Source organism: Ostrea edulis, chromosome 10 (genome assembly GCF_947568905.1).
Source record: "Ostrea edulis chromosome 10, xbOstEdul1.1, whole genome shotgun sequence".
Classification (NCBI taxonomy): domain Eukaryota; kingdom Metazoa; phylum Mollusca; class Bivalvia; order Ostreida; family Ostreidae; genus Ostrea; species Ostrea edulis.
This window is the reverse complement of record NC_079173.1, coordinates 32,263,394-32,278,363: the sequence shown is the minus strand read 5'-3', so window position 1 is coordinate 32,278,363 and position 14,970 is coordinate 32,263,394. Positions and strand designations below refer to the sequence as shown.

The following is a 14,970-nucleotide window of genomic DNA, read 5'->3' as shown; positions in this document are numbered from 1 at the left end:
TACCACCCTCGTAATTTTACCATCCCTTCATTCTACCAACCTCGTAATTTTACCATCCCTTCGTTCTACCACCCTCAAGATTTTATCATTCTACCACCCTCGTAATTTCACAACTCTCTTCATTCTATCACCCTCGTAATTTTACCATCCTCTTCATTCTATCACCTTCTTAGTTCTACCATCCTCTTCCTTCTACCACCGTCTTAATTTTACCGCCTTCGTAATTCTGCATTACTCTTTTACCACCCTCTTCGTGGTATCTATGTTCTATGCAAATAAGACAGGCGAGTCTTATTCCTATAGAAACCTTTATCTAATCGATGTGTTTGTTTAAAATACAGCTTCCTAAAGCGCTCTGTTACAGTGACTGCAATTTAGTTCATGCATGCAAAAAAGTTGTTATGATGAGCTATGCAAACTAAGTATGAAGTTGTACACCAGACCATTGAAAAAGGAATATACATATATATAGAAAACGTTTCCTCATATTGTTTCTCTAATTTGCTTGTATACCTGGTTTTATTTTCCGATTACTAGACCTTGCTGTTGGAGCTCCGTTTGAGAATGAAATGAGGGGTGCTGTTTACATCTTCAACGGATGTTCAACTTCGTGTGTGAAAAACTGGCAATATTCGCAGAAAATCCTAGCAGGATCAATCCATGTAGACTTGCGGGGCTTTGGTTTCTACATCTCACGGTCGCAAGAAGACATCGATGACAACGAATACAGGGGTGGGATCTTTAGGAAGATTAGCAATATTCTAAATACTAGATATCAAATCTATACTGACGAACTATTGATAATTTAATTTTATATGATGAGAGTCTGAAGCTATACAAACAATCCTGTGTCATAACTGTCAAATGAAAGGTGAAGGTAACGAAAGGTGATCAATCTCATAACTCCTTTAAGCAATACAAAATAGAGAGTTGGGCAAACACCGACCCCTGGATATACCAGAGGTGGGTTCAGGTGCCTAGGAGGAGTAAGCATCCCCTGTTGAACAGTCACACCCGCCGTGAGTCCTATATTTTTATCAGGTAAACGGAATTATCCCTAATCAAAATTAGTTTGCCAAGAACTGTTTAACAATCGGTATGAAACAAGCAAGACAGAAATTTTCTTGGGGATTATATTTTGTAATGTTCTGTCAAAACTGAATTTTTGAGATTAATATTAAATCGTTGTTAGGGTTTTAATTCATTCTAATAATTCCTTATATTTCTTATAAAATTTGTTTCTTTACAATCAGTGAATCCAACATAGAACTCCATTCTGAGGGAAGGTCGGCCAATTATACATTGTTTCATCAAATAATGTGTTTAATTCATAATTCTATAATGCACATTAAACTTACATATTGCATTAGTGTATTTACATGATATTCCTTACACTCAAATATAATTTTTGAAAATCACACAAGTGATAGTATTTATGTTTTAATAGAGTATCTAAAATTGTTTGTTCTATCTACATTTCTAAATAAAAGATGACATAACACAATCGGCGTGTTTCCATGGAAACAATTTAGAAGCATTACAATTTTAGGGGCCGATTTGATGCTCTGCATTCAAATTATGTTGTCCATGTTCTAATGATTTTCGTATATATTTTACAGATTTTGCTGTTGGATCTTACAGTTCTGGAATGGCTGTAGTTTTAAGATCTCGACCACTTGTATCTATTGAGCCAACAATTCACTTTACACAAAACCCGATACCATTAAATTCATCCGGACTCGGCTGTTCCGCAGTGAATGATCTTCCGTGTCTGGAAATACAAGTTTGCTTTAACCTAACAGGAAGAGGTGTTTTGTCAAGTACATGTATGTTTTTCATTTCAAAAACGTGTCTTCTTTGGAAAATGTTAATACATGTACTGTATGCAACAAATATCACCAAATTGAACCCATAGAATTAGCCCGTAGAAAAAAAATCAAAGTACTAAAAGTACTCAGAATATTTAAAATGAGAAAATAATCGATCAAGATTAATTGATTAATTAACACATTGTTAATTGTGATTATTAATGACTAACTAAATATTCTAGCTCGCGTGAATAGTTTAATTTCCAAACCACAATTTTGCATCTGAAATTGTAAACATAGAGGACTTTAGCTTCTTAATCTTTGAAGGGTCTTCGAAACGAGTATGAGGGGAGGCAGGAGACCCTAGGACTGACTAGCATTTCCCGCCTTCAGTTTGGAGCTATAGGGGTATCACCTGGGGCCTCCCAAGGTTGGGTCCACTTTCAGATCTCTGAAATTATCAAATGTGGCGTGCTCGAATAAAACTATACCGATCAAGAAATTAATAACAATACAGACTACCCACAAAACTCGAAAAAGGATCCAATTGACAAATGTGGGCAATGTCATTCACTTGAATTTTTTTTACATGTAATTATACATTTCATAGGGTCATGTTGGAGGTTAATAACAACGTAATCTTTGAAGAGTCCACAAAACAAATATCGAGGCAAGGTAGAGAACCCCTTTGGCTACCATTTCCTGTTATCACTTTAGGACTCTTAAGTATAACACCTGGGGCCTCTCGAGGATGGAACTACTTTTCAGATTTTTATCATTTTGGGAGATCGAATGAAATTAAACTAATTAACACAAATATTTCAAAATAAAATGTAGACGATCCTATAGGACAAGAAAAGGGACAGTAAGGAAAATTTGCTCCCCTGATTGTTCCTAATTTTACACTGAATATGGTCATAATGTAATCTTTGAAGAGTCCACTAAACAATTACGAGTATCCACGCAAGTTAGGGGACCCCTTCGACTATTATTTACCGCCCTAACATTGAGTGAGGATGAGGCCGCTTTTCCATTACTAACCAAGTGATCTAATAACAGAAAAATGATAAAAAGATAGAAAACAATACAGGCTATCATATAGAACCCTCAAAAGGTTTCAGGGAGCCTATGAAGCACTGTAGATTCCTTATTTTATGTGGGTACTTAATATGGCGAAATGACACGTAAACGTTAAATCGCGTGAACATGGATTCGCGTGTCGTCTGTTAATCAAGACTTCTTACAGAAAATTAAAAGCAAGGAATTATCTTTCGCGAGTGACGACGCGATAATAAAATCCTCGCGTATAATTAGGAATTTACAGTAATTGACGACATCTGAATGTTCCTAATTGTACATCTCATAGGGTCAAAATGAAGGTTGGTAGCAACTTAATCTTTGTTATGTCCACTAAACGAGTATCGGTGCTCTTAGTGGGTTTGTCTGCATGTTTATCTACCCCTTGATCAGTTTTATGTCATACAATGTACGATCATTCCATATCTAATAATTATAGAGGCTTAAAAAGTATAGTGCCCCTACAACCCAAAGCTAAAGGCAAGAAATGATGCCCATGGCGACCTGCCACCACTACCTTCCCTATATACTTTCTTCGTGTGTTCTTCAATAATTAGAAAAAATTAACAAATTGTTAATTAACCGATCAATTTCATTATTGATGTTGATCGATTATTTGCTAATGATGAATACTGAGTATTCCTTCTGGATATTGTCAGTATACTGATGCTTTCCTTACTGGCGGCTAGTATCTACGGGTTTGTTGACTGAGGGTTAGTGGCGGCTAGTATCTACGGGCTTGTTGACTGAGTGTTAGTGGCGGCTAGTATCTACAGACTTGTTGACTGAGGGTTAGTGGCGGCTAGTATCTACGGGTTTGTTGACTGAGGGTTAGTGGCGGCTAGTATCTACAGGCTTGTTGACTGAGGGTTAGTGGCGGCTGGTATCTACGGGTTTGTTGACTGAGGGTTAGTGGCGTCTAGTATCTACAGGCTTGTTGACTACTGATTAGTGGCGGCTAGTATCTACAGGCTTGTTGACTACTGGTTAGTGGCGGCTAGTATCTACGGGTTTGTTGACTGAGGGTTAGTGGCGGCTAGTATCTACGGGTTTGTTGACTGAGGGTTAGTGGCGGCTAGTATCTACAGACTTGTTGACTACTGGTTAGTGGCGGCTAGTATCTACAGACTTGTTGACTACTGGTTAGTGGCGGTTAGTATCTACAGACTTGTTGACTACTGGTTAGTGGCGGCTAGTATCTACAGGCTTGTTGATTGCTGGTTAGTGGCGTCTAGTATCTACGGGTTTGTTGACTGAGGGTTACTGGCGGCTAGTATCTACGGGTTTGTTGACTGAGGGTTAGTGGCGGCTGGTATCTACAGGCTTGTTGAATGAGGGTTAGTGGCGGCTAGTATCTACAGGCTTGTTGACTGAGGATTAGTGGCGGCTGGTATCTATGGGTTTGTTGACTGAGGGTTAGTGGCGGCTAGTATCTACAGACTTGTTGACTACTGGTTAGTGGCGGCTAGAATCTACGGGTTTGTTGAATGAGGGTTAGTGGCGTCTAGTATCTACGGGTTTGTTGACTGAGGGTTAGTGGCGGCTATTATCTACAGACTTGTTGACTACTGGTTAGTGGCGGCTAGTATCTACAGGCTTGTTGATTGCTGGTTAGTGGCGGCTGGTATCTACGGGCTTGTTGACTGAGGGTTAGTGGTGCCTAGTATCTACGGGCTTGTTGACTGAGGGTTAGTGGCGGCTAGTATCTACGGGTTTGTTGACTGAGGGTTAGTGGCGGCTAGTATCCACAGGCTTGTTGACTGAGGGTTAGTGGCGGCTAGTATCTATGGGCTTGTTGACTGCGGGTTAGTGGCGGCTAGTATCTACGGGTTTGTTGACTGAGGGTTAGTGGCGGCTAGTATCTACGGGTTTGTTGACTGAGGGTTAGTGGCGGCTAGTATCTACGGGCTTGTTGACTACTGGTTAGTGGCGGCTAGTATCTACGGGTTTGTTGATTGCTGGTTAGTGGCTGCTAGCTTCAATCTAGAGATCACCCATTAGAAAAAAAAACACACTTCCTTACTGTCTGAATTTGCTTTATCTTTATTTTTACTGAAATGGGTAAGTAGATGTCAATCTACACAATTATAAATTTGCAAAAATGGCGAAAATAAAAGAAGCGACACGTTTACATGTGATGACATATTTGATTAATAAAAGCTTTTCAAGTTGTAAACCAAACGTATTGGGTGACCCCATAATATGATTTATACTTGTACTTAGGAATATATAGAAATTTTCCGTATTGGTAAGAATTTCCTGAGTGGTTGCTATCTGTATCTAAACCTTAATATACAGATCAAAATAAAGATATATAAAGCCAAAGTTGTTCAAATCCTTTTTCGTTTTTCTTCCAAATCTCGTGCCCTTGTACACCAGACATTCACATCATTTTTAAACAGATATCAATTTTTCTCTCGTGGGCGACACAATGATGACGAAACCACGTATACTAATTGATGGGGATAAGAACAGACTTGACGTTACAGATTTTCGTGTAAACAAAAGCAGTTCTTCATGTACGGATTTGGAAATACACGTTGAGGTACACACAAATGAAAGAGATATAGACGTATCATTGTTTGTGAGAGAGATAGAGACTTATCATTGTGTGGTGAAATAGCGTGGTGTTGGGGATGAACAATTTTGATTCGTTATAAATGTGTTTCGTTATATTCAGTAAGTTCACAATAAGGTGTATAGCATGTAATACTACAGTGAATTGAATCACTTCAATATACGTCTGAATTGATTTTAAACGTGTTCGCTGGAACCGTGTTTTATTGTATTTAGATTTAAATCCAACAATTTCTTGTAAAGGTTTTATATTCTGTTCAGTGACAATTTGAAATGTATTTTACAGGAGGCTGGCATACCCTTTTTCAACTCTATCAACGAACCTATAGTATTTATGGTCAATTTGTCTCTCAGTGGAAAATCGTCGGATTTGGAGGTCTTGCCTATTTTGAGAAAGGAATCTGTGACCTCCCATCAAAACAACGTACGTATTCAGTTTTTAGTTTACCTGAGCTGAGAGCTTTTAAGATTTAAAAATGAGTGTTTCTTATTGAAGTTTAACCACATGGTGTGTTGTCGGTCTATGAACGTTTCACATACTCAAAGGCAAACTAACAACAGAACTTTATTACAATCCCGTGGGGATCCGGGTTTGAATAGGTCCGCAGTGCCCCTTGCTTTTCGGAAGAGACAACTTAATGGGGCAGTCCTTCGGACGATCCCGCAAAAACCGACGTCCCATGTCACAGTAGGTGTGGCACAATAAAGATCCCTCCTTGCTCCAAGCATAGGCCTACATTTTTCAGCCTTCATCGAAAAGGGTGACGTCTCCATATGAGTGAAAAATTCTCAAACGGGATGATAAACAATGTAAAATCAATCAATGATTACAAATGAGATGTCTTAATTCAGCTTTTTCATCTTTAATGTCCCATATTTATGTAGCAATATTTCATCAACACCTGTATTTGGTGTCTGATTTGATACATGATATCTTGATTCGCGTATGATCAATTTTGATTCGATGCAAGTTACTGATAAGTGAATTGATGTTAAAGGAGTTTCAACAGTCTTGTTTAAAGGCAGCATTTCACAAATTCTATGACAGTTATCATGATCTAACTTTCAAATACAAACTATCACCACAGGTCACCACACTGACCAGTAATGATAAAACTGTGGCCAGTCTCAAACTATCACCACAGGCCACCGCACTGACCAGTAATGATAAAACTGTAGCCAGTCTCAAACCATCACCACAGGCCACCACACTGACCAGTAATGATAAAACTGTAGCCAGTTTCTGTCAGCATATACGCTCTGTCGGCGTCCATCTCTTCTTATTTTAAGAAAACGCGCGTAATGTTCCGGAAAAATTACTAAATGGTTTGACTTCTAAATTGTATTTAGTGCAAAATTGTTTTTTACAGTGAAAAATGTTTGAAAATTGGAAAACAATGCCCGATTGAGGTTTTCTTATGATATATCTGAAAACTTTGAAGCGGAACGTTGGAATATGAAAAACATCACTTTTGGACACAAGTCTGCACTCTAAAGATTAGGTACTGGAATTACCCCCCGAAGAATTCGGCTCCTAATCAACGAGGGCTCAATCAGTTTTTGCATACCTGTGAGAGAGAGAGAGAGACACACAGAGAGAGAGAGAGAGAGAGAGAGAGAGAGAGAGAGAGAGGATACTACCCTTACTACAAATTGAACAGCTTATGGATATAAATTCGTAATTATGTGCTGCCTAATGTGTTAGGCTGTTATTTACATACTGAAATTGGCTACGGATTACTCTGTTTACCTGAACAAGGTATAGGGTTCAAGGTGGGTGTGAACCCGGTCATCAGGGTATGCTTACTCCTCTTGGGCACATGCTCTCACCTCTGCTGTGTCACGGGTTCTGTGTTTACCCTTCTCTCAAATTTGTATCTTTTAAAGGATTTACGGGATTGATCACTGTTCGTTATATTCACTTGTTCATTTAATTTTTGACTTCCGTCTCAGAAACACTTCACTTAATTCAACCAAGCTGACCACAGAACTGGTGACAGAACGTCACTGGGCAAAGGGTAAATGAAGGGTCCTTCGTCTGAAGGGAGATCGATGGTAAAAAAAAATAATGGCAAAACGATGAATCATTTATAGATCTGCTCAAATACAATGTACCGGTAAAGTCAAATTAACCTTATGTGACTGCTTTCCTTATAAACACTAATCAAGGATTTCAAACCATGACCCATGGGGCCGTTTAAATGTTTTATATAGGAATTTGATAGTACCAGGTGTTGTACTAAATGTACCAGGTGTAGCACTAGACATAACAGGTGTAGTACTAAATGTAACATGTAGTACTAAATGTAACTGGTGTAGTACTAAATGTAGAACTGTGTTACTTATCGGGATCGATTGGGGGGGGGGGGGGGGGTCTTATTGTGTCAAAGCCTTTTGTTTTTAGAGCCTTGAGTTAAAGATGTCAGACGATTTCATGGTGATCTTTACTTTTATTGGTGTTTCAGGCTTTACCTACTTTTAACAGATCAGATTGAATAAGATTCTATTATATTCTGTAATGATCACACCAACAGAACGTTTTGCTGGGCTAGTAGACAACTATTTCATATTCTTCTTATAGGAAATGAGTAAGCATGGTCAGTTATCAGTTAAGGTAATCAAACACGATAGTCAAGATTCCGCTAGCTCTAACATAAGATTGAACGCGCACCATGAAGTTAAATATAATGATTTCCGAAAGAAAGAAGTATATCCCACCTCTGGTGTTGTCCAGGGGTCCGTGTTTGCCCAACTATCTATTTTGTATTGCTTGTAGGAGTTATGAGATTGATCACTGTTCGTTATCTTCACCTTGCATCAAAACAATATACTTACATGAACAAGAATATCGACTCGATATACTAATAATTATATTTATATCATTCGTGAGTTTAACTTATCCGTAATATGTTGTATGGTATGACCGTTGAGCGAAGCCCATTGACATATTGCAACACGACTTATAGACATTTTATCCGCCTCTTAATATGACTAGATGAATGTAAACAGTTACATTGTGACGTCATATTAGCTGCAATGTTTTTTCTTCTTTTCTCAAACCAATCAAAAACAAAACGTTTGAAGCTATGAGAAAGCTTGTCTGGAATTTAAAACGTTTATGGTACTTTCTAAACAATCTAATTATTATGTCTCCACTTCAAAGGGGAGACATATTGTTTTTGTCATTTTTCTTCTTCTTCAACCAAATTTTGTCCGGGCCCTAACTAGAGAACCCTCTGACTTTAAGACTTCAAACTTGGAAGATAAGGAGATGGTATAGAGGAGGGGTGTCCGACCCCAAAACTTTTGACCTTGACCCACTTATAAAGTCAAGGTCAATATTTTACGTCAACATATAGTCCAGGCCAATAGCTGAGAACCCTTTGCCATTACGATTTCAAACTTGGAACGTGGAGAGAGGACATAGATACAAGGTGCACTGCACCAACAATTTTGACCTTGACACCTTTCCTCATTCAAGGTCAAATTAAGAAAAATATAAAGAGACCATAACTTTAGAACTCTTTGATATTAAGACTTCAAACTTAGAATATGAGAAGGGGGAATGAGGAAAGGGGGAATTCCACCAAATATTTTGACCTTGACCCATTGATCAAGTCAAGGTCAATTTTTTATGTCAAAATATAGTCCAGATCAAACGCTGACTTGACAACCGTTTGACATTAAAACTTCAAACTTGGAATATGGAGAGATGATATGGAAGAGTGCACCAAAATTTTTGACTCTGACCCCTTTCCTCATTCAAGGTCAAATTAAGAAAAACATGAATTGACCATAACTTTAGAACGCTTTGACATTAAGACTTCAAACTTAGAATATGAGAAGGGGGAATGAGGAAAGGGGGTATTCCACCAAAATTTTTAACCTTGACCCATTTATAAAGTCAAGGTCAATTTTTTATGTCAAAATATAGTCCAGGCCAAAAGCTGACTTGACAAGCGTTTGACATTAAAGCTTTAAACTTGGAATATGGAGAGGTTATATGGAAGAGGGGTGCACACCACAAACATTTTTGACCTTCATCCACTTACAGTGTCAAGGTCACTCTTTTACATCAAGACTGTAACCTGAGAACTATTTGACATTAGGATTTCAAACTTACAACTTAGAAAGCAGATATTAAGACAAAATGTACTGTACCAAAATATTTGACCTTGACTCATTTCTTCATTCAAGGTCACTCTTTTACATCAAAGTATAGTCAAGACTATAACATGAGAACCCTTTGACATTAGGATTTCAAACTTACAACTTAGAAAGCAGACATCAAGACAAGATGTACTGTACCAACATTTATTACCTTGACCCATTTCTTCATTCAATGTCATGTTTTAAGAAAAACTTAATGATTTCATAACTAAGATTTGTTTGACATCAAGGCTGCAAACTTGCAATATGGAAAGGCAATATTGTACACATCACCAACATTTTTTACCTTGACCTACTTACATTGTCAAGGTCACTCTTTTGCATCAAAGTATAGTCCAGACCATAACATGAGAACCCTTTGACATTAGGTTTTCAAACTTACAACGTGGAAGGCAGATTTAAGACAAGATGTACTGTACCAATTTTTTTTTTACCTTGACCCATTCCTTGGAAAGCAGACATTAAGACGCTTGCACTCATTATTGTTGCCCCGGTTATTAGACAATCAAACTTTGAAGGGGAGACATCTGGTTTTTTTTTTTTTTTTTTTTTTTTTTTTTTTTTGTTCTTGTAAAAAGCAATACCCACTAGTTTTAAATACGGAATTGTCAATGAAGTATACCGCAGTGACGGCGACATTTTTCCAGAAGCATTATTGATAATACTCATCTTTTTTCAGCTGATGAAGAGCACATCACGTGACTTATATGTGTAATCATTGGAGCGAACTCGTCGCGTCGCTTCGCTTGCTAAAACTCGTTAATCGCTTTCATGGTTTATCATTTAGGTGACCTTCAAGACAACTTGTGGAAGAATGGAACATTGTCAACCACACTTTGCAGGAAGTATTTCATCCCTTGTTAACGATGACAGTGGGGAGTATGAAACTTTTCGAATGGGTATCATTGTTAGAAACCACGGGGACCCGGCAGTCAACACCGTCATTGAAATATCGAAAGAACCAGAAATAGAATTTTCAGGATTTGTTATTTTTCAAGATACAAAACAAGTTTCGTGCAATGACAGCAATCCAACTACTGTTTTGTGTGATGTAACCGAAAGCCCCTTCTTCCAACACCAGCTTGTCAATATCAGTATCGATTTCAGAATAAATTCACAATATGATGGTGCAAGAGGTTTTGTGGACATTCGTATTGGAGTTCGTTATGTTCCAAGCGGTCAGAGTATTACGAACAGATCCGATATTTCACAAGTTCGTATAGAAAGGAGGTCTGTGGTGACGGTGGGTGGGTATGTATTTATTTGATTCAGCAAGATGAATTTCAAAAATCCATCTATTTATGTATTCATGAAGGTCTTACGGGTGTAGTCAGTTTTATTCCAAAAACAAATGGTTTTATCATTGCATTGAAAACCACTGATAGATATTATATATATTAGCGGAAAAAAGAAAATTTACGCAAATTCAGTTTTTGTGATATAACTTTTAGACACATGGACAAAATTTGATTATTTTTGACACTGAGCTACGTTCGTGCAGTAAGAAATTGTTTTCCGTTAAAATTCAGGCGACCATCACCCCACTCAACGCTGCATGCTTTCAGCGCATTTTTTTTTTCAAGAAAGCGTGCATCCGGGGTACTCTTACACCATATGTGCTGGTAAATCATTGCAAATCGAACATTGCAACAGCTCAGGTCAGCTACACAACATCTCTTTTCGAAGCGATTGTAGAGCCACAGGAAAATTGGTTGACCGTCTCCCAGGAACGCACTCCGGCGCGTTCCGTCGCGACGTCGAGATAGAGGCACCTCCGTAACCTATTTCAGACGGCAACGGAGACGGCACGCCAAGTTGTCGGCACTCATGGTCAGCCAGTGTGTTCAAGAACGGTTAGGAATTGGTTGTGGGGGTTTCATTTAAGGCCACGACGCTCCATTTTTGATCTGCTACTTACGCAGAGGCGACGCCAATATCGAATGCAGTGGCTGCTTGCACATGCACCTAATAGGTTTCGTTTGGCCCATTGGAGACGTGTGTTGTTCACTGACGAATCTCACTTCACGCTTTATAGGTGAAATGGACGACAATGTTTCTATCGACGCCGTGGTGAGCGATATTATGTCGCTTGCGTTACGGAAGGGGACAGATTCGGGGGAATGCATGTTGAGGTATGGGCAGGGATATCTCAAGGCGAGAAAAACACCTCATGGTTATCAATGGCAGTCTCACATGAGTAACATATCGGGATCAGGTCTCGAGATGACACATCCTTCCTCTCATCCATCAACATAACCTTACGTGGCAGCAGGACAACGAGAGACCCCATGTTGCTAGGGTTTGCCGTAACTTTCTGGCTCAAAACAATGTCACATTTCTTGATTGGCCACCACACAGTCCAGATTTGTCCCCAATTGAGCATTTATGGGACCAGCTGGACAGGAGGGTTAGGAAGCGCGTGCACTTCCCATATAGTGTCATTAAACTCACACAGGCCCTTATTCAGGAGTGCATTTCTATCCCTCAAAAAACAAAACACGTTGATGGGGTCAATGTTAAGGAGAGTAAGAGCAGCGACTGAAATCAGGGGTGGGCACACACGCTACTGATTTGGATCAGGAAACGGCGTGGGGTACCCTTGTTTTTACACTATTCTCGCGAACGTCGTCTGTGATAGGATAACAAATATCATCAAATTGTCTTCGGAAATGATTAAATAATTGAGAAACCCAAACAATGAACAACAAGTCATGTAAATTAATAAATATCGAAATACAGCTGTTTTCTGCTAATAGATATTCTAAAATAAAACACGTAACACGAAAATAGCTTCTTTTTTTCGGAATGAATGTATGCTTAGTACCATTACAGGGTATATGGAAAAATGTTAGTCTAGTACAATGGGGGATATAAATAGCCAAATCAGTTTCATTCTATATCCCTGTAATATAGAAGCATGATATAAAGTACTTAACAAGTGGGGTTGAATGGAATGTTAGGGAGCCCATAAATTTCTCAAATGTCCTTTGATAATGATTCTAATTTTGCCTTCATAATGATTATAATTTTATCCTTATAACTGGAAATTCTCTTGATAATAGTAGTAAACTTCTTTCCTAAAATGGTTGTAAATCTCTTTCTAATTCTAATTACTGTCATGTTATCATGCGACCGAAGCTGTCGTTTTCTTGCCAGATGGTTAGGTTTTCGTGTAAAGATGACTGTTTATATTCAAGGCAATAATTGAACAATAATTTCATTTTCAATTTTTCATCACTACAGCGAACCTAGAGAAGACCAAAAAGAACTCGACAGTACCTCCAAAGCATTACTTCACAAAGAGAAGTTCCATGTGTACAACAGCGGGCCCAGTGCCGTGGATGGATTACTTCTACAAATAAGTGTACCATGGGCCGTTGATGGTGTCAAGCTATTGAATGTGCGTCTAAGTGTCATATTTTCGTTGTCCTTGTTTGATATTGTCGATAAATTGACATGTGAAGGCATTGATAAGTATCACCTTGGTCAATAACTAAGTACTAGTAAAAATTAAATTGTCAATGAAATGTATACATTTCAATCTATGCGTTGATTTTATTCATTGTTGTGATATTCTGTTCCTCTGTGTTATAGGATATTAACTACAACAAAGATATATGCAAGTTAAAAGCGCCTTCACAGAGCACCGATCCATTAGCCCCATCAGTTGATGACGATGGCATCTTAAATATTGTGAGGAAGTCTAACACTACTTACTGTTGATAAACCATATCCGGTCATCAAGATCAACATACAATAGTGATATCACATTCTATATGCTATTTTCTTCCATTCCAGAATTGTTCCAAACCAGCGGTTGATTGTCATGTACTAGAATGTACATTACGAAAGCTAATGAAGAAAAGTTCGGATGTCGTGGACCTTCATATAAATATCACAACGAATATATTGAATTTTCTAGATGTAATATATAATCACTTAAACCATAGTAACTGTATACGGTTTTAGCTCCCCTCAGCTGAAAGCTCAAGTGAGCTATTCTGATCACCTTTTACCTGTCGTCTGTCCATTCGTCCTTCTGTCCATAAATTTTTCACATTTTCATTGTCTTCAGAACAACTAGGCCAAATTCAATCAAACTCGGTACAAATCATCCATGGGTGAAGGGTATTCAAGTTTGTTCAAAGAAAGGGTCCCGACCCTTTCAAAGGGGAAGTAATCACGAAAATGCAAAATCAGGTCATTTAAAATATTTTTCTCAAGAACCACCAGGCCAGGAAATTTCAAATTTACATGGCAGCTTTTTTACATAGTGCAGATTCAAGTTTGCTAAAAATCATGGCTCCCAAGCGTAGGGTGAGGTCACAATAGGGGATCAAAGTTTTACATACAAATATATAGAGAAAATCTTCCTCTGGAGAACCACTGGGCCAGGAAAGTTCAAATTTACATGATAGCTTCCTTGTATATAGTGCAAATTCACACCTGTAAAATTCATAGACCTCAAAGGTAGAGTGAGGCCACAATTATGTAAGAAAAATCTTTAAAAATCATCTTTTAAAAAAAACAGGGCCAGAAAAATGGAACTTTACACGAAGGCTTCCTGACATAGAGTAAATCCAAGTTCGTGCAATACATAGTACCCAGGAGTAGGGTGAGGCCACAATAGGGGATCAAAGTGTCATATGATGATATATAGGAAAAATCTTTGAAAATATATTTTGAATTATTTACGCAAGGGATTTCATATTTTGTATATAGATTCTTTATCGGAAGATTTTATTTTTCATGAAGTTTGACCTTGAAATTGGAACTGCTTTGTAAATATCTGACCTATTCAAAATCTCTTGAACTATTTAAGGTAGATTTTTCATATTTTTATATAGGTTTCTTATGGCAAGACCTTTCATTTCATACTATGACCTTTGACCTTGGAATCTGACCTGCTTTACAAAAGGTAACCTCTTCAATATCTTTATAACCATTCAAGGTAGGGTTTTCAGATGTTGTATATAGATTCTTAAATTTTGACAAAACGTTGTGATGCAATTGTATTTGATCTTTTGACCTTTGCCCATTTTCTTAAAAACCTTACCTAATCAATATCTCCTGAACTATTTTCAGGTAAAGTTTCCATACTTTGTGTATATATTCTTTATGACAAGACCTTGTTGTGGTTTGGTGTTTGACCTGGAAGTTTGGTCTAATTTTAATAAAAATGTTGACCTATTCAATATCTCCTGAACTATTTACGATCTAGCTTTCATATTTTGAGTATAGTCTTCAGATTTCTTATAGTAAGATATCATACCATGATCTATAAACTTGTGATCTTGGTCTTATCCTGAACAGCAGGGTAATGTTAATCATATTAGTG

At 37.9% G+C, this 14,970-nt stretch overlaps 1 protein-coding gene across 1 annotated transcript in view; it reads left to right on the top strand.

The window, feature by feature from the left end:
• LOC125665872 (integrin alpha-8-like) overlaps positions 1–14,970 on the top strand; it is a 50,739-nt gene that overhangs the window by 32,666 nt on the left and 3,103 nt on the right. The window contains exons 11-18 of the mRNA XM_056150981.1: positions 538–732; positions 1,620–1,826; positions 5,288–5,430; positions 5,749–5,886; positions 10,420–10,883; positions 12,876–13,032; positions 13,227–13,325; positions 13,431–13,556. Of these exons, the coding sequence (XP_056006956.1) occupies positions 538–732; positions 1,620–1,826; positions 5,288–5,430; positions 5,749–5,886; positions 10,420–10,883; positions 12,876–13,032; positions 13,227–13,325; positions 13,431–13,556 (1,529 nt within the window). The remainder of the gene's footprint in view (positions 1–537; positions 733–1,619; positions 1,827–5,287; positions 5,431–5,748; positions 5,887–10,419; positions 10,884–12,875; positions 13,033–13,226; positions 13,326–13,430; positions 13,557–14,970) is intronic.